General features: G+C 36.1%; 1 protein-coding gene across 2 annotated transcripts in view; it reads left to right on the forward strand.

Annotated features, from left to right (window-relative positions):
- Positions 1–25,190, forward strand: part of LOC129747583 (signal-induced proliferation-associated 1-like protein 2) — a 185,244-nt gene that overhangs the window by 148,067 nt on the left and 11,987 nt on the right. For both annotated transcript variants that reach the window (XM_055741872.1, XM_055741874.1), the window contains exon 2: positions 21,746–24,038. In XM_055741872.1, coding sequence (XP_055597847.1) covers positions 21,746–24,038 — 2,293 coding nt within the window. The remainder of the gene's footprint in view (positions 1–21,745; positions 24,039–25,190) is intronic.

Raw genomic sequence — 25,190 nt, forward strand, 5'->3', positions numbered from 1 at the left:
GCTCCCCCACGGTGGGAAAGGTAGCATAAGTGATCTGCAGTATAGTGGTGCTGATTGAACATTGAAAGTTAGTTTCACAGTCCGCTAGCTAGTGTCGAGCGAGGGTGTTATTAACAAGATTTGTTTTGGATTCATGAAATAAAATCAATATCAATACCAACACTAGCATATACTAGTAATGCCCAAAATGTTTTCCAGAAACAAGTTGATGACGGTTTTAACGAGTTTTCTTGATCATTAAGGATAAAAAAATAACATTTATAATATTAACAAATGCTTGTTTATAAATTTTACCTTGCTTTTAAACATTTATAATCAAAAAAAGAACTATTATGGTGCATACATTTAGGGGCAAAAATTAAAATAATTGCTAAATAGTTTGAGCTACAAAATACAAACGAAATTTTACCTTCACACATTCCTCTAGGCCCTCCCACTATTTCCATTTTCATTCAAAGTTAACCATGTGATAGGGTTCCTATCCATTTGTCCAATATGGTCTTACTCTGGGAAAAGTCCTTTTTTTTTAAATCAAAAATTTATCACGAAATGACTATAAAAATAGTACTATAACTATACATATACAAAGTGAAAAAATAGCTCTTTCACATTCAAAAACCCGTTTGCTTGTAAATGCTTTTTAGTTTTATCATGAGAGCTGTTTGTTTGCAAGCCTTGGAAAAAACAGATATTTTGGGATTTTTAAATTAGATTTTTACTAATAGAAAAAAATTTTAAATACAAACCAAATTACGTGATTTTTTAAATTTTGAAGTAAATTTTTTTTCAAGATTTTTAAGTCTTTTGGCATCAAAATTAAAATTTCGATTTTTTCTGATTTCCTTTGGTCCCCCCCCTAGGAGATTTTTGAGGGCAACAAACCATCAATTTGAGCGCTGTGAGGCACCCCAAAATAAATCCGAATTAGTTGAAATTTCGCAAGGTTAGTTTTTTGGGCCAATCTACAAATGTTTATGAGCAGTTTTCGAAATTCAACTTCACCCATTTGGCTGCCATCCTAACGCAAATACATATGCTTGATTTGTGAAGCAATTAACATTATAGATTCAATCTTGAGTAGAAATAATGTCTTCATAAAAATTACGTTCAGTTTCACGACGCGTTTTCGGCTTATTTTCACTCCAACCAAATAGCACAAATAGTATCACGTGATTTAAAAGCTTAGTACTGTGTGCAGCATACTTTTAAATCTAACAATGCGTAAAGTGTTAAATTACTCGAACCTGTTTGTAATGGAGACAATTTAAGTATTTCAAAATTTACTATATAACCATTTATAAGATGTTTTGTTAAATATTTCAGGGTACATTTGAAGAGCTTTCTTATAGTTATTCAGCGGAAAATTTCCTTTAGAGAATTTGAAAATCGGAAAAAAGATAAGATGGCTCGGCTTAAGAGAGAAATATATTTCTTATTTTGAACAAAATTTAAATTTTTTTTATACAAACCTGCATATATAACTTTACTCTTGTAATCGTTACTTTCAAATTCTGAACGAATTTGTTGAGACCTACGGGTTTTAGTAATTCGAAAATGACTTCATATGAACTCAGAGCAACGTAGATGTCTACTAATTTTATTGAAACTTTCTCAAAAATTACCCAAGTTTTTATCAATTTTATCCTGAATTTCTCATTAATTCAACAAGATGGATAGATAACACAAAGATTAAAACCAAAATGCAAAACTTTATTTATGATTATAAGGTAAAAACTACAGAAATGACGAAAATTTATAAAAGAAGACCAACTTAAGGTATTTCGTAACGTTTATGAGTGTTTTTTACTTTTAAAATTTTGCTTATTTTGTTATTCGAAAGATTTTTATTTTTATCTTTGAGATCAAATTTCCAATTTGAAACTCGGTGTTATTTGTCGTTGTGTCGTATTTTATATATAGATTCAAATATTTTCGGACAACCCTTATGGAAAAAAGAATTTTGTGATTTTCAGCGAGTTGTGAAATTCTTAAACATTCCAGATAATTCCCCCAGAGATCTAAAAAAATAGTAGTGCAGTGTTTTATGCAATTTCTAAGTCATATGGCATAAAATAGTCATCAAAATGTACAGACAAGTTTTTTTTTATTTGATAATGAAATTTTCCCCATTCATCTATTGTCATAATATGTAATTAAGTAGATTTACATTACATAAATTTCATGAAAACATTGAAATGTGAACCTCGGCACCAAGCACTTGCACGCTTTGCTTTCAAAGCGCCGCCTAAAGAATTCCATTAATGAACGTCTTTTTTTGGTACGCACATGATTGGAAGGACGGTTTCCTAAAACACACTTCATTTCCCTAAGAGCGCGCTCTAAGAGCTACACTGACGGAGCACACATCACTCATGTAAGTGAGTGTCGAAGATTTATTTTTCGGGAAGCTGAGCAGAGTGTGTGCGGTTTAGCGCTCACAAGAGTGTGGGTTCCACTCCTCTTTGTGAAGCTTTGTTCTTGCACTTATGAGTGACACCTCAGGAGCCGTCCGAAGCCTGGTTTTCGACACAAAAAGTTTTAGTTTTCGACAAGCATATTTCCACCTCCTTTGTTAGCTCAGGAATATGAATATTTGCATACTAGAATTGCTTGTCTACTTCACGGCGTTTTTTACACCATGGAAACAGTATAAACATACCGAAGAAGATGGGTGTCGAAAAATAGATTATTAGGTGAATTTTCAGCGCTACTTTTCGACAGCCCAAAAAAAATTGAAATTTCATTAAATGTTAGCAAAAATATAAAATAAATTATCGAAAAGATTGATTTCAGAACCTTATCCATCCATTAATTCCTTTTATGTTGCTTTTAATCGAATAAAAGGGGAGTTTTTTCGTGATTCAAAATCATTATTATTAGGTCGGTGGCATTGAATTTCACAGGTAATTTCGAGTGCTACTTTTGAATTATTGATTTACAACTATTCAACAGCTTATTAAGAAGAATTTTTATAACCAACGTATACTAAAGTGAGAGAGCAAAAATAGAAAAATATGAACATAGATAGCTTAAGCCACCAAATAGAAAGATAAGCCTTTCATTAAAAATTTGTCCAAAACTAGCTCCTGTCGAAATCTAGAGTATCTACCCTACATAATGACAAAAATACAAAATGACAAAAACATTCATGTCATTTTTTTCATTTTTGTCATTTTTGTAATTTTTGTCAATTCAGTAATTTTTGTAGTTTTTGGCATTTTTGTCATTTTCGCCATTTTTGTCATTTTTGTCATTTCTGTCATTTTTGTCATTTTTGTCATTTTTGTCAAATCAGTAATTTTTGTAGTTTTTGGCATTTTTGTCATTTTCGCCATTTTTGTCATTTTTGTCATTTCTGTCATTTTTGTCAAAATTTAAAAAAAATTAAAAATTCAAAAATAACAAAAATGACAAAAATTAAAAAAAATGAAAAAAAACATCAATTACATAATAACAAAAATACAAAATGACAAAAACATTCATGTCATTTTTTCATTTTTGCCATTTTTGTCATTTTTGTCATTTTTGTCATTTTTGTCATTTTTGTATTTTTTGTCTTTTTGTCATTTTCGCTTTTTTTGTATTTTTTGTCAGTTTTGTCATTTCTGTCATTTTTGGTCATTTTTGTCATTTTTGTCATTTTTGTCAAAACATTTGTCAAATTCGAAAAAAATGACAAAAAATTTAAAAAAATTAAAAATTCAAAAATAACAAAAATGACAAAAATGATAAAAATGATAAAAATGACAAAAATGACAAAAACGTCAATAATGACAAAAATGAAAAAAATGACAAACGAGACAAAATGACAAAATAACTTATTGACAAAAATGTCAATACTGACAAAAGTTACAAAAATGACAAAAATTACAAAAATTAAAAAAAATGAAAAAAATACATCAACTACATAATGACAAAAATACAAAATGACAAAAACATTCATGTCATTTTTTTCATTTTTGTCATTTTTGTCATTTTTGTCATTTTTGTCATCTTTGTAATTTTTTTAATTTTTATCATAATAGATTTTGTCTGTTATCGATGTTGATAAATGTGAATATTTCTTGATGCGATTTAAGTTAATTTACCCCATAAGATACCAATCAATTTGCGCCCTGGAGGGCACAAAAGTTCACCAGGATGCACACGTGCTCGCTGATCTTCAATCATTATGAGCCCCTGCAGGGCTGCGATCATCATCCAGAACACTTGGACCGAACGTCTTAGCTGTTAAGTACTGTTTAGATATAGGTATATTCAATCGCGATCGCAACAAGTTCTTCCACAATCCAACTGTGTGTTTTGTGGATGGGTATTAGATTTCATAAATAGGCTGTAATGACCCCGGCTAATAACACGGCGGCGGCCGAGACCGAACATCACTCTGACATATAAAACAGCATGCAGTTGCAGTAGGTAGCAAGCAACGATTCTTCGCAGCACATCGTGAGGAGGAAGAACCATATGAACGATACCGTGTTGATGGACAAGTCGACGCAGGAGAGTCATCGAGTCGCGCGTTTTACTGTTGTCGGCTGATATGTTGTTGTTGTTTGTTCAAACATTAGACCATATAAAAACGTAACCCCGCTTAGACATCCGCCGCAACGGTCTCTTGGTAAAGTTTGGTGAAGTAGAGTAGTTACCAAAAGTCACACCGTCCAAGTACCTCGCGAGGCGACTTATGAACAACATATTTCATTTGATGGGTTGCCGTCGTCATTTAGAAGGTCTGAGGAAAGCGGCCGGCGGAATTATACAGCTAATAATAAAATGTTGCTTGTTTGTTTATTGATTGAACGGTATTAGAACTCGGTACGCGCGCAATCCAAGAACGACGTGCCTGTTTGTTGTATCTTCTTCCATTGCCGGTGTCGGGTATCTAAGCACACATATGGATGGGATGGGTCGAAGTGAAGAAGGGCTTTATAAAAAAAACCGCGCCTCACCACGAGACGACGTCTGGTCTGTCTCTGACTTCATCACATTTGACTGTACGATTTATGTTTTGAATCATACCACGACAATGAAGAGGTGTTGATTTGCTTGCTTCGCCCCTGCCCTGGAATCATCAATATTTGCTCTGTTTTTGATGATCATTCCGGCGGTGATGATGATGCCCTGATTTAGTTGGCTAGAAGAGGCCATCGACCTTTTGGAACTGTACTTGTACAATGACTGACTGGGTAGAAAACATCCATCAGCATCCATAATCTGGATTTTGAACAAGACTGAACAGTTATAATCCGCACGATTTTTAGCGATTCAAAATAATTTACCTTATCAAGAACTACACGTTGGGTTTCCGATGTCAGAAATATATAGATGATTCATTCTCGCGTTGTGTCATTAGACTGAGTCGATTTGGGATCATTTTTGAATTTCTTAAACCCTGGGGTCTTAAAAGCTTCGTTTTGGTTTAAAACTCATTCATGTTTTTTGCAGAATTTTTAACTTTTACATGAGTTAATTGAGAATGATCGAGTTAAAATTAAGAATGATCAAATGCTCTAAAATTTTCTAAAAAAGTTGAGAGTAATTATAAATTGTATCAATGACTAGCTGATCCCCTACGACATAGGTCGGAAAGCTGCGGCTCTTTGGATATAAAGCGGCGGCTCTTAAGTTCAATGTGCAAAAACTATTAATTTTGTTTAAAAAAAAACATGCTAAACTGATAATTGAATCTTGTGACCTAAAACAGTGTTTTTCATAAGTCAAGAAGAAAATTATAAAATTGCATCCGCTGTAGCATCAAGTGGAAAAGACCAAAAGTCAAAAAAAAGATTTATTTTAAGCCTAATTTTACAATTTTTTTGCATTTCACTGTTTCTAAAGTATCAGCATAGAGATCGACAATTATTTTATCATTACCTATGATTTCAAACAATAAAAACTCAAATCAAATTATGTATTAGCAAATCGCTTTTATATTTATTAATCAATCGAACACAAAAGTTTAGCTGTCCCTAACAGGTAAATCAAAGTTTATCATTTACAAAAAGAAGTTCTTAGACAGCCTCTGTTTCAATATAAAACAACGTAACCCTCATCATTTTTTTTTATTTTAAGCACTCGCAATCACTTTTTGCCCTCTATGAAAAATGTTTAGTTGAGATTTCCGAAACCGTATATGAATGAATTAACCATTTCGAAAAATATTTAAGACTTTGAAGCGTAACAACATAAACATATTAAAACCACCTCAATCTTATCCTATTTATTTGAATTGCAAACGATCTAAATATCAATTAGCATTACAGATTGCTCGGTTTCAACCTGACTTGCCCGGATTTAAAAATAAAGTCTATGTCCGCTCCGGTCTGTCTGCCTGGAGAAAATAGGCCCGATTTTCTCTCAGATTATTATCAATTTATACGAAACTTCAAATTTTCAACTTGTTTCAGCGAAATAAATTCGCATGCATTAATTTTTGGAATTTTGTAATAAAATTCCAACGCCGCCGATGTGCATGGAAAAAAAATATTTTTCGTTTGTTTATTTTAAAGCTTTTTCTTGCGTTTTGGTGAAAAATACCCAGTTTTTGGCTAGATTTGCACACACATTTTGAACGAAATTTCAGTAACAGACATATTTTGTTTTATTTCATTTTTCATCAAAAGTTAATTACCGTTGATTAATATTCATTAATTTTTTATTCGAAACTTTTGAAGTATCCTTGAACTGATCTTGTCAGTTAAATGTACTGTTGCTTTATTAGTTTTCAGGAATTTTCAATGAAAAATACAAAATCACATTTTTAGAAATCTATACTGGTTCATCTATAGATTTTTTTCCAGTAAACTATGCTTTGGGAAGCATTGATGAATAATCTACAATGTATTGAATTTCATTCTCAATTCAATTGAACGCACAATACTGAAGAATCACATGTGACATAAAATGAGATTTTTGGATTTGCCAGATGCATAAAAAAACTGAAGACAAGATTAGCAAAAACTGGGGAAATGTCATGAAAAAGCTTGATAATTTTGAGAAAACTTATTTCTATTCACTTTTTTATTTTAAAAGCTTTGCATTCCCGAAGAAATTATAAAAATTCTCTGATAAAAACTGATCTATGATCAAACCATGTTAGAAGAAGCACCTACTGTATCCAGGGTTATTAGGGGAAAATTTCTAGAGAAGCTATAATCGGAGAATCCATATACTTAATGGCGATCAGAAACAGATTTAAAAAAATATCCCAGAGTTAGAACAAACTGTTATGATTTTAAATTATTTTTTTTGTAAAACTTATGTTCGTTGGTCATTAATATTTTTTTCTTAGAAAAAAACTACTAATCTTGAATGTGGCTTTTTGAGACTCTGATATTTTAAAAATTTGAAGTTTTGGCTCTTCTGACTCAAAAGGTTGCTGAACTTCAAATTAAGAGGTGGATTGGCTTTTTAATAAAATTTATGTGAGAGTGGTTAATTCTCGATCGGTTTGCAAAAACTATAATATATGCCTATGGCTATTCACACACTAATTTCAGTAATCAAAACATTCATTTTACAACGGGATTGCGTACTCATAACACTCGCCAGTCAGATTTTCTACAACGAAGACGATCCATGACATCCTTAGTTCAAAAAAGAATCTCGTTTATTGGTCCAACGCTACAACGCCTTACCTAAGAGCAAGTTCACTGGTGTTGGGAAAAAGTGGTAGAAATTTTGGCATTTTGAAAATTTTACCATGCAAAAATGTTTTCAAGATCTCTGGGCGTTGTATTTTTTACAGCACTGTTTCTATTTCAGCCGTATGTTATAGAAATGTTGCTATTTTTGCATCACAGCATGCGAAAATACAACACGCGTTGTAGAAAAACTTGAAGGCCATAGATCATGAAAATGTTTTTTTATGGCCAAATTTTCAAAATGTGCAAAAAGCGACCAAATTTCTACCACTTTTTCCCAACACCAGTGAACTTGCTCTAATGAAATAAAAACAATCAACAACCGTTCCACGTTCAAAATCAAAGTAATACATACATTTTGTGAATTTTGTAGCAATTTAATTTCTTTTTGTGTGTCCTTTCCACGACAATTTCGCGAAAACAGTGAACAACTAACAAGGACAAGCCCTTTTTTGGACCACAATCCACAACTTTACTCCAACTTTACTTTACGACTACTGTTTTTGATTCAAACACCTTCTCGTTTAATTTATGTAATTTTCCTTGGACCGGATCGGAACTTATTGCCACCGCTTAGCCGGAGGACTGGAACAGTCAGTACAGTTACCTCTTCAAATATCCAACCGATGATTGCCCTATAAAATTATGTTACGTTGACGTTATTCGAAATTAAATTGATTTTGAAAGACCTACTTTGGAGTCCACTATCGTTTCTCCTCTCACAGCTGTCGAAACTTTCGTACGCCGGATCTCGTGATTTTGGTACTGTCTGGCGGTTGGCCGGCAGGAAGATTCCGCTGAAAATAAATAGGTCTGACTGGTTATCGCAAAGCTTTTCCCCGACCCGTTCACTAAACAGAAGCTAATGAAGATGTGTCGGCTGTTTGAAGAAAAAATACTTTAATTTAAAAAAAAATCATTTAAATCAGTGAATTTACTTATTGATTCTGAGCCAAAACAAATATTCTATGAATTCAAATTAAATATTTTGATTTAAAAACATGGAACATTGGATTAACTAAGAAAAAAAGTTCGGTTCAATAAAAAATTTACTTGAACCGAAGAAATTGGATTTTGTTTCAATGTACACAAGGTTTTTGAATCTTAATCAAGGTTGCTGCGATGTGTGTCGGATTGGCAGAATGGTCGCTGAAGTTCCGCATTCGGTGTGTTATCGAGAAGAAGGAAGTGAAGTGTTCCAGAAAATAGAATATTTTGAAAAATTTCGGAAGAAGACAACCAACGATCATCAGGAGCCATCCGGAAAATAATCTTATCACAGGTTAAGAAATCAAAGATGAACAACTTTTAACCGCTGTTGGCGCGGCTCTCATGCTGTTGAATTTGATGAGCTCGTTCCTTATTTTTCGTATTGTTTTGAGATTTTTATATTACCATTCTTTTCAAAATTTCAAACTTACTTATTTGAATAGAAAATAGCTTAACTCTATTATTGGGGTTTAGTACGGGGTAGGACAGGCATCAAACGAACGGAAAACTGATATACAATGGGTTCGAGCCAGCCGGAGTATATCGGCAAATTTGGAATCTCGAGAAGGTTACTCAGGTACCTTTCCAGGATACCTTATTTGTTTCGAACAGCTTGAGGGTAGAAAGATGAGTCAAACCTGTCCCAAGTCAGTGGTAATGGACTCCTTGGTAGTGCTGCAATTATTGTTAATGAGTTAAGGATGAACAATATTTGAATGCCCGATCGAGACTTCCCGTACCGACTCGGGTCGAAAGACCTACCAGCCACTCGTGGGTCAAACATACATACATACATACATACATACATACATACGTACATACATACATGTACACAAGGTTTTTGAATCAAGATGTTTTTTTTTCAATGGTACTACTTTTCGCTGCGTGTTTTACGCTGTCTGCCGACCCCTGACCCAAAATGAGAACTGAATGCAAAAGAGCGTCCCTCAAAACTCCTATGGGGAAATTTTCATCTCACTACAATGTAGAATAACGTCAATTTCGCAAAAACATTAAACAGTTAATATGGACGACCCCTTTGGCCGACCCTTGTTCCTAACTTTGATACCAAGAATCGATTGCCCGTCCCTCAAAACACAGATGTGCAAATTTTCAACACAATCCGATGTATAATAACATCAATATCGCTTAGATAACATTTGTCTTGTATGGACGACCCCCTTCAAAAGGGGCTGTCGGCAAACAGGCAACCCTGCCGTAATCATTGTAGATAGATTAAACGATTAGATTTTCTTAATGATGCCGATGATGACAGTAGAACGAAAGTAGACAGCGACCGGAAATCAAATGTCAAATGGTTGCAAATTTAGATAGCGTGAGTTGGTAGTTCAAGATAAGCGAGATAAAGTTTGATTTTAATAGTTTGATACGTATTTATTTGTCCGAAAAGTTCGATTTGTGCCACAATGCGCATAGTTCCAGATCTCTGGGTTAGATGAACAGCTGTCCCTGAGGACATTTCCTTTTTTTGCGGTGATTCTTTTGAATCCCTCTAGGCTGCGACCTGCAAGTAAAAAGAAAATAATAATTCATAATTAAAATTTAAACTAAGACGACACACATATGATACAGGAATCACTCGATTTGCTAACGTTGACAGTAGAGGCTAGGGCCAATATTTCAAGAAGCCAGACTAAGCTGTAAGTTGAGGTCGTTTAATCATAGGATGTTGACTAACATACACTCAGGCAAATTCTTATTATAATTTTCATAAGATGCATCTTATGAGCCGCTTTTTAGAGTGCAAAATAATGTTTCATAAGAGTCTTATGAAATTCTTTCAATTTTCATACGATGTTCTTATGAAAAATAGAAGAAACGGCTTTGTGAAAAAATAATGAACACATTCATTCATGGAATGTTTTTTTTTCATCATCTAACAGTACGAAGCAATCGCTAGTTCATAGTTATTGTAGTTTCCCTTCAATTTTAAATGTTATTGTTATCTGCGGAATGGTAAGTTCGATTTGATGTGTTTGGTGTGATCGTTTAATATATTAGTAAACTAATATACATTATTTGTTTACTTTTCAGCAAGCTGATCGGCAAAAAACGAAAGGTCGAAGATTAAGATGCGGCAAAAATAAATTTGATGGAGCCGTCTGTTGATGCGCTGCTGATGGTGACCATGAATGATTCAATTTTAAACAAATTTGGCAAACAATAAAGTGAATGTTTTCAGCATGAAAAATCTAGATTTTTTCTTATTAGAAAGTGATTTACTGTTTCCATAAGAATCTCTTATGAAAAGCAACAACCTCTCATTGAAGTAGGCGTTCATCTTCAGAATTCATTCGCGTCATAAGACAATCTTATGAATTTCATTAATTTTTCTTATGGCGCCACTTCATAAGAGAATCTTATGGCATACATAATAGTATTTTTCTGAGTGTATGTACCCACTATTAAACAGCTTTCAAGCAATCCGACAACTGAATAAAATTGCTCTCGAAACTTAGTCGAAGACTTTTCTTGGCCTCCACAGGGGTCATTCGAAAATCTTAGAACATTTTTCATCATTCCTGGTCCTAATGAGCTTAAAAAAAATGAGCTCCCAAGCCAAATTTCAGCTCTCTGGGTCTTAAGACGGCTGAACCTATAGAGGACAGACAAACAAACAAACAAACATAGAGAAACCGTTGGCAAATGTTTTTTTTCTCCTAAAATTCTTCTTAAGTTCTACAATGTTACTTGGAATGCCCCGAGGGGTGCAAAGAATGTGGAAATGTTATTTTCCGTCCTCCACGATGTCTTCTGACACCTCATCCGTCGTAAGGCGTAAGACCCAAAAGCCAACCATCCACCCAAGAACGACAGCACTGGTACCTATTATAATGAATCGATTGTTTCGATCGTTTCTTATTTTAATTTGACACAGCGACATCAAACTTCAATATACGGTCCGCTAACAACTATGTACCTTCTAGCAAACTATACGTTCGTTGTTTTTGTTGTTGTTTGCTGTTGGACCTTGATTGATGGTCATCGGTTTTCTACTGGCGGCTATGTTCCATGCATATGGTTATTTGGCACAACTTTCAAGCCCGCTGGAAACATTGAAAAAAAAAAATAAGCAGAAGTCGGTGGCCAAATAACAACAGCACCGAGAACTTAATTTGTGTGGAGCTCTGGGTAGCTCTTGCGTTTGGTGGGACAGAACGACGGGCATAACTACATAAATGCAAAGTAGCGATTCCGGCTGCACGTGACTCGAATTATTAAATACAAGCCTAATTGTTCGCAAGACCGTAAGTGGACAATACTGATGAAAGAAAGTATAGATACTTGTCATTGATGTCGGGGAAGGACCCATTAATTTAACTGACAAGCTGGAATGCTTTTGGACAATTTGGTCGTGTGCATATGAATTTAAAAAAAGCGGTTGGCAGAAAATAATTTGCGGTGTTTCCTGTGCTAGCTTCCAGTTGACCTTGCTAAGGTTGTATTTGAGTTGACACCGAAATTTTGTGGTTATGTAAGTTGAAAGTACATTTATATTCATAACCATAAAAATTTTCAAAATTGACGATTTCAGCTGATAATCTTTCAAAAGTTGGAAACCATAAAACTTGGCAAATCTCAAGAAACAGATAACATTATGTACTTATTCTCCCAAACTGTAATAAAAAAAACCTAAAATCCAATCACTAATCGAAGTTGATCAAAGCTTAAGATCATCAATTGTGCTCATACAAACCGAAGAAGTGAGCCGAATGCTCCAAATCAGACACGATCCCCAACAGAGTAGTGTGTGGCGCAAAACTAGGCATAAAAGTTCAGGTTCATTGCTCCCTCGAGCAGCACGAGAACGAAACCAAGTTAAGTTAGCAAGTTTATCTCGGTCAGCAGAGGCAGCAAGCAACTTGGGAGCTCAACTCGGAACTCGATCTCCCGCCCATTTATGATTCCTCAAACATGATTATCCCGGTCCGGTTCTTCTACACAAGACTAAAGGCGTCTCAGAAAATGTTGGCTGGAGAATTTTCTTGTGCCTATCTCGGATCAGAGGGCTTTTTATTTGCTGATCAGCCGTTAAATCAAGGCACAATGAAGCCAAGATGAACGCCTAATTCCGGGAATTGAAAAAGTGTTAATTAGAATAAAATTGATCTTTTAATCGATCGCTTACGAACTGGAGAGGTGTGAATGAAGGAAGGAATTTTAGCTTTACAACGGCGTTACCGTCGTGATCGCACCTTTTGAGGGAGAGCGGATTTGGTCATTGGACTAGCACTAGAAGAATTGGTGCCAATGATGATGATGATTCCTATCACCATTATTGCCTTCGTGAGGCTTGTTTTATGGAGGTCATCAAACTGTGGAGTGTTTATGATCTCCCAGAAGCTGCTGAATTGTAGTAGGTATAATTTGATTCATCAACCACTGGCGATTCACATTTCAACTTAAACTTACTGTAGAGATAAAAACTTTTAGGAAATGAATATATGTTCGATGTTTAACTCTTAAATTTAAAATGTATGATCATGAGTAACGATTCCCTTTTTAAATAGATTTTCTATTGTTTCACCAGAAGTGAAAACACTTCTGAAAAACCTGAAAAGAACTTAATAAATATTTCCATTGTAAACAGAGATGTTTTCAATTTTTAATTTTTAAAAAAAGGTAGTTTTTCTAGATTTCATTTATTTGCTTTAATTAACATATTAGTTTTACTGATCTTGATAACAATAATACAAGCCAGTTTTTTTCAGCAGTTTAACGTTTTGAGATACAATTTTAAAAAAAAACAGTTAAAAGAAATGAGCGAATTTGTTTTTGTTTGACTGTTTAATTTTTCAAATGAACGGTTTTAAAATAATTTTATCGAAGTCCACGAAAATTTCTTTTGTTGAAATTTCATTTTCATATTTTTATCCCCATTCAGAATAAAATGAAAAAGCGATTTTCTAAACTTCTTATCTTGAGCTCTAAAATAAAATTGAAAATTATCAAATAAAATTATAGACCAATTTATATCTTCGTACTCAGTGGTGATTCGATATTTTTTATAAGCTTTCTGTTTCTTTAAATTTTATGTTTCAAATTTCGAAAGAATTTTCCTCTATAAGTTTCTTCATCATGTTTTATTTCAAAAAAATATTCATTAAAATAAAAAAAACAGAGCTGTGAATACAACACTTAGAAAACTGTACAAACCAGAATTTGAATTCTGAGTTTTCATCGTTGAATGAAACCAATCTAGAAAAAAAAACTCCAATAATAAATTTCAATTGTTTATCAACCCAAAGATATCAGATTCTTTGTTTTTTTAGTAGGTAATTTTTTTTTCAAAAATTAGCTACAAACATCTTCAATTAAGGAAAAAACAATTTTTTAATTAAAAAAATTTAAAAAAAATATTAATTTTTTTTTCGTTTTTTTTTCATCACAGTTCATAAACCAACAAATTGAAACTAACCGAATAATCAACACTGGATAAAAATTTCAATACTGACCTTCATTAACGATTCTTGATGCTAGTTTCTGGAATCATATTCCATTTTTTTACAAAAATTTTACACCCCGAATTCTAATTTCATATTGAATGATTTGTCTGATTTGCACATTTAGTCTTTTGAACTTGTTATTTTTATCTTCAACCGGAATTCTGATTTTTTTTCCTCGAGTCTAGAACTTTGATAGTTTGTTCTTGTACAATTCTCGTGAATGCTTACCGAACATCAAAGATGATACAAAGGACACATTCCATCGTGACTTGAAATCACTTTCCCGGACTTTTCTGAACTGTCATTATTCTAGAATTCAACCAATTTACTCGAAAATGAAAAAAAAAACAACACATGGGCTTTAAAAAAATTAAGTTGTTTGTGTTGTGATCGATTACTTCTGACGTGAATTCACGCTAGAATTGGCCATTTTTGACTTCAGCACATATCACTTCGATTACCTGTTCTCTCTGTGGGAATAGGATATTGGTGTCTTCAAATAAGTTGTAGAGACAAAAATTACCCTAAAATTGGTGTTCATAGATTCTCGATTGAATAAGAACGAACAAAGTTATGCCTCTTTAAAGTTGTGACGTGGATTCACTCAGTTAAAACAGAACAGGGTATTGGACTAAATTCACGTCACGAAATTTCAAGTTGTTCTGAAAAATTCTTTAGAGACTTCAAATTTTATGAACACTTTTAAAAGTGATATTTTGTTATTTCGTCTTATACAATCATAAATTTTCAGTATCTCCTAACTTTTTCCTTATTTTGACTAGCAACATATTGAGGAATCATCCGTTAAAATTAGGCTGGAACAAATATCATTTTCTTCCCCCCCCCCCCCCCTCCCCCCTTCGAAATTTCCAATAACCCGAAGGGGGAAATAAATAAAGTTTTAATTATTTCATGGAAATTTCGATTAAAAAAATCACTTAAAAAATTACTTAATTTATATGTTTTATGCAATGATATAGTATGCAATTTTGTTGCATACAAGCTTTTGTGCAATTTATTCCAATTTATTTGTTTTTCGCCTTATTTTTTATTGTCCCCCCCCCCACCCCCCCTCGCGATGTTCCAGCTCAGAGTGACAAAAGAAGGATTTGAAATTTGTTCCGGCCTTATTACTGTTTCTCACAGTCTTTATTTGAAGACAACAAAAAAAAATTTTAATTTTTTTTCTCATTATTTTTGTTTTTTTTTTATTTGAAAATAACTAACTAATGAAAAATCAACTAAATTATGTTCGATTTGTGAAAATACGACCATCTGGAGGGTCAAAACAGCTTTCAGAGTATATTAACCTTAACAAATTAAAAAAAATCGTAATGTGTAATCGTAACGTACTCATTCGCACTGTTGCAACTCAGCTGGATTCCAACCGATTTCTATAAAATTTAGTGTTTCGGAAACGTCTTATCTTTTTCAAGAAGAGCTTATTTATTTCGTTTTAAAATGCCGAAGTTTCAAATTCACTCATTTGCGACTGTTTTGGTTCGCTTTTTAAAACAACCCCATTGTATACAAATAATTTTTTTTTCTATACAATGAAGCACTATTTGTTGGCTTCAAATTGTATTTATAAATCTATATATTTTTAATAATTATTTTGTAAAGGTCAACATTTACACTTTTTTCGGACAAAATAAATGATTCTCAAAATTAAATAATACATTTAAATTTTTTTTTCTCTTTTTTTGTTAGCTTTTTGTGTTTTGAATTATCAAAATTATTGACAAGTTTGAGATTTTTTGGTGATGATCAAAGGGGACTTTAAAGTGCTTTTTATGTGATTTGTCGAAACTTTTTACCATTTCTTGAACTATGAAAATAACAAAAGAGCACATAAACAAAACGGGGATTTTTTTTATCAAACTTAAAACATCCTACTCAATACATAATATTGAACCGAATCCTTTTCGAATTTTTTTCGATTATCACATCGCAAATCGCATACTTCTTTTATAAAACAAATATACATACCCCGTTCGTTTTTAGCAACATTCGGTTAAGGTATGGTGATAAAATAAAACCATAAAAAACAATTTTCTAAAGTAAAAATCGAGTAAATTGAAACGACAAAAAGATAAAAAATTTATAAAATAAAATCTTAATCTGGATTTTAAAAACTTCCGGATTTGAGCTATTAGATTGAAAGATTTCTAGATTTGTCACATAAGATTCTCTACACACCAGTTTGATTTGGGGCAGAGACATTTGATCGAAGGCCGTCAGGTCGAAAAATTTAAGGAAAGTTCAAGGAAAATAAAAAAAAAAAGATGAAATTTACCGGGACGCGAGTTAATTTTTTCCACCCAACTTTCTAGGTAAATTTTACCTTTTTTCCAAATTAACCTAGCATAAAGGTAAATTTTAATTTTTTTTAATTCACCTAGAAAAAAGGTAAATTTTGCCGTTTTCACATTCACCTAGCAAAATAGTAAATAATAATATCTCTTTCTCTGATTTAAAAGGTAAGTGCTAGCTGCTTTGGTTTCTTCAATAAAAATGAAACAAAAACAAAATTCGTTTAAAAACAGATATTTATTTAAGAAAAGGGAACTTTTACCAATGCACCAATTGGAATCCATCATCGTGTAAATATGAATAAAATTATTGTTGAGCCAAGTCCAGGCTAACTTTTTTCGCCAGGCCCGTGGCAACTCGGCAGGCAACTTCGTAGCTCAGGCCACAGGCCAATCTGTAATATGGTTGTATGATGAGAAATAGTACAACAAAATGAAATCTTATGCCAAATTTACCTTTCTGTTCGTATTTTCACGTATTGCGCACGAAAAAAACTTATTCCTGAATGAAAAAACAACTTAACCTCAATAAACGGGTTCGAAAAATAGTTACCTTTATTTCGAGGTGAATCAAGGACAACTTCACCTCGCTACGAGGTTAGCTTTACCTCGAAGAGTTGGAATGTACCTTTTTTGGATTTACCTTTTTTCAAGGTGAATTCTACCTTTTTTGTCTACTCGTTCCAGGTAAACTTTACCTCGTTGTGAGGTGAGTTCCACCTCGATGAGGTAAAATTTACCTTTTTGGATTTCACAAGCATTCACCTTTTTATCTCGGTAAATTTTACCTTTTTATTATTTTCCGTGTTGCTAAGCTAAATGGGTTAATAGGCCGAAGGATGTCCGACCGAATGGGACATTTGGCCGAAGGTTATTTGGCCGAATGCTCATCAGGCCGAATGATCACTGGGCCGAATGAATATTAGGCGAAATGCATGTTGGGCTGAATGGATATTTGGCCGAATGGATGCTAGGCAAACAACCATTCTCCTTAAGTCCATTTGGCTTGGTGATAAATCGTCCAAATGACCATTCGGTCTATCGTCTATTCGGCCTAAAATTTTATTTGTTAAGTCAAACTTTCTAAAATACAACACTTAAAAATACTTAAAACTAACGTACGCTTTTGCAGGGCGGCCTGGTAAAAACCTGGAATTTCAAATCAAAACAGGCAAAATTCATTATGGATAGGATCATTTTTCCCCTAATTAGACCTTTTGAATTCTTAAGTTCAATTTTTATCCATGAGAGGAAACAAATGCGGGAAAACAGAAAAACAAAAAATGAGTGGTTCATTAATGAATACACAAAAGGTAGAACAAAATACAAAATTTTTGTGTGATTCTATTAAACATTTATTACTTTTAAAAACGAAATTGAAAAGCTAAGTAAAGCCTTAAAATGATTTCCAAAATTTGAATTAAGACTTGAAATTTAAATTCGAACTACAATATACCTGCATTTTTTCTGGTTGGATTGCAAATTCAGACTAATAATTCAGATTTCAGTTTTAATACCTTAGGGACCGTGAAAAAAACATAGTCGAGAAACACCGAAATTCGGCAATCTTTATCTTGAAATCATAGAACCTAATTTCACAATTTAACCTACTTTGAGTTATGGCAAGTGTTGTGTTCAGAAAGTTTAATGATAAAATAAACAACTTGGAGTTATGCTTCAAGTGTAGCACACTTACGGCGAGCGAAAAAACAAGCTATCTTGCATTTGATCTGCAATGTGTTAACATGCCATGTCCAGAATCAAGCATTTAGAACTCAAAAATTAAAATTATACATTTACCTTACTCAGTATTCAAGACGAGATTCGAAACGAAATTTCAGAATACTTAGGAGGAATAAGATTCAGCGGATTCTGTTTTCAAACTTGTTGAGAAAACATTTAAATTAAAAAATCAGTAGCAATTAAGCTAAGCATTAGAAATGAAAATTAAATTTCGAATCATAATTCAAACTTAAAGTTAAGTTTTTATTTTAATATAGACACGTAAATCACCCGTAATTCATCGTTTATGATTATATATCCAACTTCAGAATTCAGAAACTAGATATCAATAGTCAAATTCAGTATGCGATAAACTAATTTATAATTGTTACATTTTCGTTTTAATTCATTCGGGAAGTGTTGACCAAATTATAAAAAAAGAAATATGAGTTTTGCATCGATGGGTATATGTACTCAACTCTAACTTGATAATTTTCGCACCTCAACCAAGGTTGCCGAAAAAAAATTCTGTGTTTTGACGAAAATAAATTCTGACTTTCTGTGATTTTACCCAAAAACTCTGTAACGGTTTTCTGTGATGCCTTTCCATTAATTTTATTTAAAAGACATGTCAAATTGTGCCTTATTTACATTTTACTTAAGAAAAATCAATTACCATTTCCAATTTTATCATATTTTTCCAATTCAAAAATAAAAATATAAAATTTATATTGACATAAAACAATGAATTTTGACAAAAAAAAACGTCCTAAATTTTAAATTTTCACAGAATAAATTTCTAAAAATCTGTGTTCCCAACAAAGATCATCGTTATCTGAATAACTTTTTAATTTGAAGTTTGAATAACTAAAATTTTTAAGTCCTCTCACACTTTTACGTTTAACATAAAAAAAAAGTCTTATTTTGGTTAAATTAAAATCCTGATAAACACAAACTGGGAGAATTGTAAAATGCCAATCGAAAAACCGGGAAGTTGAAAATGGAAATTCGCTGTCTCGTTATTGTATGAAGTTGTTTTTAAATGTCTTTTTAAATTGTGTTCCGGCAAGCGTTAAAGATGTCTTATCGGCGTAGTAACCAGTCGGCCTTACGCCCATTTGGCCTATTGTCCATTCAGCCTAATGATCATTTGGCCTGATGACCAATCGGCCCAACATCCTTTCGACTTTGCATCCTAACGTCTATCGGCCGAATGACCCAGCCTTGTTTGGTTTACCGATTTTTCATTCACCGAAAATTACCTGATTCCGCGTTTATCGTTTACTGTTCAAATGTTAAGATGTTATTGAGTCTAAAATTGTTATTTTAAATTTGAATTTAAATTTTTTCTAACTTTTGCACCATAATAATTTCTGTTCCATAAAAGTTCAACTCTAAACAACAATAATAAGTTTCCCCTTTTCCAGTCAGATACTTTGCACCATCTATCGGCTTTGGACAGGACTACGTTTCTTTGTTTCTTACAGTATGTAACTAACAACTTACATCTAAATTAGCTATAACATTCCTTCTCTCCCCGGAAGCCTTGAAGGAGTCACTTAACTTCACACATTACGCTTCGATATGCAAATGACGTTCTTTGCCAATATCCCATTTGAAAAGTGTATTGAACAACAACAACGCGAAACGGATTGGAAAAACGGAGGTGCGACTCACAGCTCAGTTGTATAATCTGATTAGCTGCTGCCTGCTTAAGAACATTTTTGCCACGTCATAGTGTTGCTATTTTTTTTTTTGTGTTGACTTCCCGAACACAGTCACGCGATTTCTATAATTCCCTGAGCGACTTTATTTTTGCCTCTTACATCTGTTTGAATGTGAAATGTTGTTATAAAAATAGGATTTGCTTTTGCCGTTCAGAGCCAGGGAATACCTACGCATTCTGAATGACACCGGAATGGAGCCGACGACTTGCGACGATTGACACTACTAACCTCATAAAGGTTCGTTTGAGCAGAGCGGAAGAAACTTACCGACTCAATTCGAGTCTCGTATCGTAGCCATTCTCCATTTGCGACTTAGTGTCAAACTGTCCGGTCATATTGGGAAGAATGAACTCGCACTTAGTCAGACTCTGATGGGGTGTAAATATGATTTACGATTGACTGACTACCAAGGGTTTCTTGAGGTTTTCGGTGTCATAGGTAACTACAATAGATGCTCTATGATCCTAAGTTTGATAGATTGCGTGGGTGGCTTCTTAGCGCCATCGATCGGACTAAGGCTAACCTGTCCAAAGAGATTAGAATTTAATTTTAACCTAGTCTCGATCAGCGCAAGTCGTGTAGTTACGCCTACAACTTCTATCGGCTGGCGAGAAACGTGGCACCCCTTTTTCATTGTAAAACTAATGAGCCGATTGAGTTGCGGAAGTTGCCTTCAGGGAATTGAACGCCATCATGGGCAAATGACTGATAAGGGAACGTTACAGGTTCCAATCGTTATGTTGCAGTTAATTATCGGTTGCTTTAAGTTTTTACATATGTATAGTTCCACTAAACATTTTTCAATTGTGGGTTGAAAATCATCTATTTTTTTAATACAAATTAATTTCAATTGAGCGGGGCGGAGTCAATTGAAAGTTTTTCGAATTCTTCTATCTCGAAGCCAATCCCCGACCCACAAAGCATGGAGCTTAGCGTTGATCGTAAAGGCCCTTCTTTCTTGGGTCTCTTGGCCCAAAACGACAGTCCACCAACCGCACGAGATTAAGTCGTTTTAAATTAATTTACTGTCTGGGCTCAGTCAAGTCAAGCCGGCTCTCGTCGTCTCAAAAGATAGGTTACCGCAACGTTTAATCGAAGGGATCCCATCGATACTGGCAGAGTCTTCCGATTGTTTATCGGTGGGTGGATCCCTTAACGATCGTTCAGAACGATTTTTCCTACACGTCTTCTAGTTTGAAGATGAATAAAAAAGAGCGTCCCGCGCTCAATCACAAAGACTAGCCGATAATTTACGACACACGAGATCATTGCGCTTTTTATTTTAACGTTTTTGGTTCTCATTTTTTTTTCGTTTCGTCTGGTCGTCCCACACTTTCCGGGACCATTTTCAAAGTTTCCCAACTAGTTGTGGCACTTGTTTGTGTTTTGGAGAAGTCTATTTGACATCCACGTTCTCCTCCTCCTTGCTTCGAACTTTGATCTTAGGCACAAACGCTGGTTCGACTTTTGAGAAGCCCGGCAATTTACGATCATCCAAAAGCCAAAAGAAAAGGAAAAAAAGGGAAAGGAAACGACCCAGAATGTTATAAAAATTTCCCACCAGTTCTTCCATTCTCCGCGTTCTTTCGGAGTTAACTTTTGAATCAAAACAGGTTGCACTTCCTTGTCCGTGCCCTGGTTGTTGACGTCGTATTTTTTTTCTCTACTTTCTGAATGATCCTTCGCCTTCTCTCGGACAGAGTGCTATCTACGAGAGTGGTTCATTTATTACCCATTTGTATCCCGTCACCACTCTCAACGACCATCAATAACTTAAGATCGTCCGGGTGTGATAATCTTCCACCTACCCATAGCTATAATCAGAACGACTTTTCCTAATTCTAATCATTATGTACGTTTTTCTCTCTTCTCCAAAATTTCAGGACTCCAGCAATGGGATGATTGGATTGCAGTCGGAGCTCGGGGGACCGTCGCCGTCGCAGCTGGCAATGATGGCGGCCGCTAATGGTCATCCGCCGAGTGGCGGCAACGGTTCCGGCGGAGGTCTCCTGCCCCCCGGAGTTGTTGGCCATCATCATCCGATGGGACCCCCACATCATCCACATCTTCATCCGCCGCCTCCACCGCCAAATTCCTCGCAGCAGCAGCAGCAGATGCTCGGTGGAGGAGGACGGTCCGGAGGCACTGCTCGCGAGAGGGCCCTACATGCCGTCGAGTACTACAACAGTAACGTGCTGAGGGCTCGAGTTGGAGCGGGTCTGGTAGGACCCCGGAATTCGGTCCACGAACGATATCCCTACGTCCAGCGACATTTGGGAATGAACGGAGCAGCAACGAAGCTGGCCCCTCAAAATTCGGATAACCTGTACCGAAGCAATTCCAGCCTGGAACTAATCCACGATCACAGCAACAATCACGATGGACTGCATCCGGGAGGCACCAACCTGCGGCGAGAATACGGTAGCCATGGTTCTATCGATGTCATCTCATCCGATCGACATCATTCGTCACAGGTCACCGGAGAAAACTTCCTCGCAATGTTGCAGGAATACCGACCGGCCGTTTTCGGCATGGAACATTCCCACCATCACGGACATCACGACCCCCGTCACACCAACGGCATGACACCGAACGGGGAAGACAGTTTGGATCGAGGACACTCTAGTCCCAAACTACGCATGAAATTCAACCGACTTTGGTCATCATCTGGCGGACACAACAACAAAACTACCCGGGGTCAACAAACCCAAAGTGCCTCACTGGATGACGCTTCGCTAAACCCGAACGTCTCGGTCTTATCCAATGTGTCCAATGTGAGCGCAACCTCCACAACCACCGTATCATCAGCGGACATCGAAGAACGACAACGAAGACGAGCCTTCGCCCATTTCGATTGTCAATCCCTAACCGCTAACCTCGGTTACGCCGCCAAGCTCCGAGGCCTTCTTCTGGCACGAAGAAGAAACACGACGACCGGTGCCTCCGCAGCCGCCACTTATGGCACCCGATCATCCACCCCGGACGGGGACAGCATGGATGAAGACTACGGCGATGGCCAATGTAACGAACTTCTAGAAAACTGCCCCTTTTTCCGGAACGAAATCGGCGGAGAGGAAGAGCGAGAAGTAAGCCTATCGAGGATGCAACTACAACCACCCACAGGTCAACATCGACGGGCCATCCACCGACCCCTACTTGCCTACGGAGTCTCAGTCCTCGAGTGTGCACCCAGCGAAACCCTCTGGAAATCGAATCCCTGTCCCTACCAAAAAGGTCCCAGACCGATCGAACAAATCGACAACGGTGCTCTGTACTACCGGCAATACTTCTTCAACCAGGAACACCAAAACTGGTTCGGCATGGACGAACAGCTGGGACCGGTAGCGATTTCCATCAAGAAAGAAAAACTCCCACCCAGTGCAATGTCGTCCACACTCGCCATCCACGGAGCGGATGTGGCCCCAACAAGCCAGAACCCCACCCAGCAACATCTCTATAGACTAATCGTACGGACATCCGAACTGCTCACGCTCCGTGGTTCCGTCATCGAAGATTCGATTCCGAATCCTCGCGGACCAGGAAAACACATCAGTACCAAAGAAATTCTGGAGTACGTTGCTCCGGAAGTACAAATAAGTTGCCTGAGGTTGGGCGTCAATACACCTCAATGCGAGCAGCAGCTACTCAAACTGGACGAGCAGGGCATGACCAACAAATACAAGGTCGGGATCCTATACTGCCGGGCCGGGCAATCTTCCGAGGAGGACATGTACAATAACGAGGAAGCCGGGCCGGCCTTTAACGAGTTTCTGGATACCATCGGCAAACGGGTCCGCTTGAAAGGATTCGAACAGTACAAGGCCGGCCTCGATAACAAAACCGACTCCACCGGAACCCACTCCCTGTACGCCAACTATCAGGACTGCGAAATCATGTTCCACGTGTCGACGATGTTGCCGTTCACGCCCAACAACCGGCAGCAACTGTTGAGGAAGCGTCACATCGGGAACGATATTGTTACGATCGTCTTTCAGGAACCGGGGGCGCATCCCTTCACACCGAAGAACATCCGTAGCCAGTTTCAGCATGTGTTTGTGATTGTGCGGGCGGTGAATCCTTGCACCGAACATACCCAGTACCGGATAGCGGTGTCCCGTTCCAAGGAGGTGCCCGTTTTCGGGCCACCGGTGCGACCGGGTTCGATCTACGCTAAGGGTAAGTCTGCATTACACAAATTAGAACTTTTTTTTTTCTACTGAATTACTTCTGCACTAGTCCTACTAGGTCTTAACTGGATCTTCAAAATTAGGGGTTTTTCAGACTCCGGTTCTTTCTGTGTCCCTGAAATCATGTTTTCTCCATGGGTAAATCACTGGAAACTGCCCAAGATCCAAAAACTGCCTATAACATCAATGGCCACACTGTAATACGATCTTTCGACGAGTCATTCGCACGGAGCCTTTCGACTTCCTAGACATTTTTACTCAAATCGATTAGGTTGGCAGCGCCACTAATCTGTCAACATTTTTTCAAGATCCCATCGTTCCTCTCTTCAGATTGACTCACCGATTGATCCTCCGATCTGTCTTAGAGATTGCAGCAGTTTCCTCTACCTCACTGATACAGTATGCAAAAAAAGTTTATCCACCCCCCGCGAAAAACTAGATTTATTCCAAAAACCCTACGGAAAATTAAAACACAGTTAATTGTTGTTCAGTTTATTATTGTTTATGTTAAAACCAAGTCAATTCATTCAAGTTCCAAATAAAAAACATATTCTGTTGCATTTGAGATATGATGTTAAAAAAAAAGATAAAAAATAACGCAAAAAAAGTTTATCCACCCCTCTGGCTCACATAGCTTTAGTACTTCGTGTGACCTCCTTTGGCTTCAATAACTGCTTGACAACGTCGTGGCATCGATTCAACACGCTTAGCAGTTGTTTCCGGGGTGATTTTGTCCCATTCAGTTGAGATTACCTGTCGCAAAATTGACCAGAGATGCTCTATCGGATTAAGGTCGGGAGACTGTGCTGGCCACTCCATAACCTTGATACGCTTTTCTTTGAACCATTGCGAAACCAGTTTTGAGGTGTGTTTCGGATCTCCGTCTTGTTGGAACGTATATCTGCGCCCCAACTTTAGCTTTTGTGCAGACGCTGGTAGTTTCCGCTTCAAAATATCCAAATAAACCTCCTTGGTCATGATTCCATCGATGAATTGAAGTTCTCCAACGCCGGATGTAGCCATAGATCCCCACACCATGACTCTACCTGCAAATGAAAATCAAAGTTATGCTCAGTTGGCTGAAAATCAATGTATGTTAAGTAACGCACCACCGCCATGCTTGACTGTAGACCGTAAACAC

This window comes from Uranotaenia lowii, chromosome 2 (genome assembly GCF_029784155.1).
Source record: "Uranotaenia lowii strain MFRU-FL chromosome 2, ASM2978415v1, whole genome shotgun sequence".
Taxonomy (NCBI): domain Eukaryota; kingdom Metazoa; phylum Arthropoda; class Insecta; order Diptera; family Culicidae; genus Uranotaenia; species Uranotaenia lowii.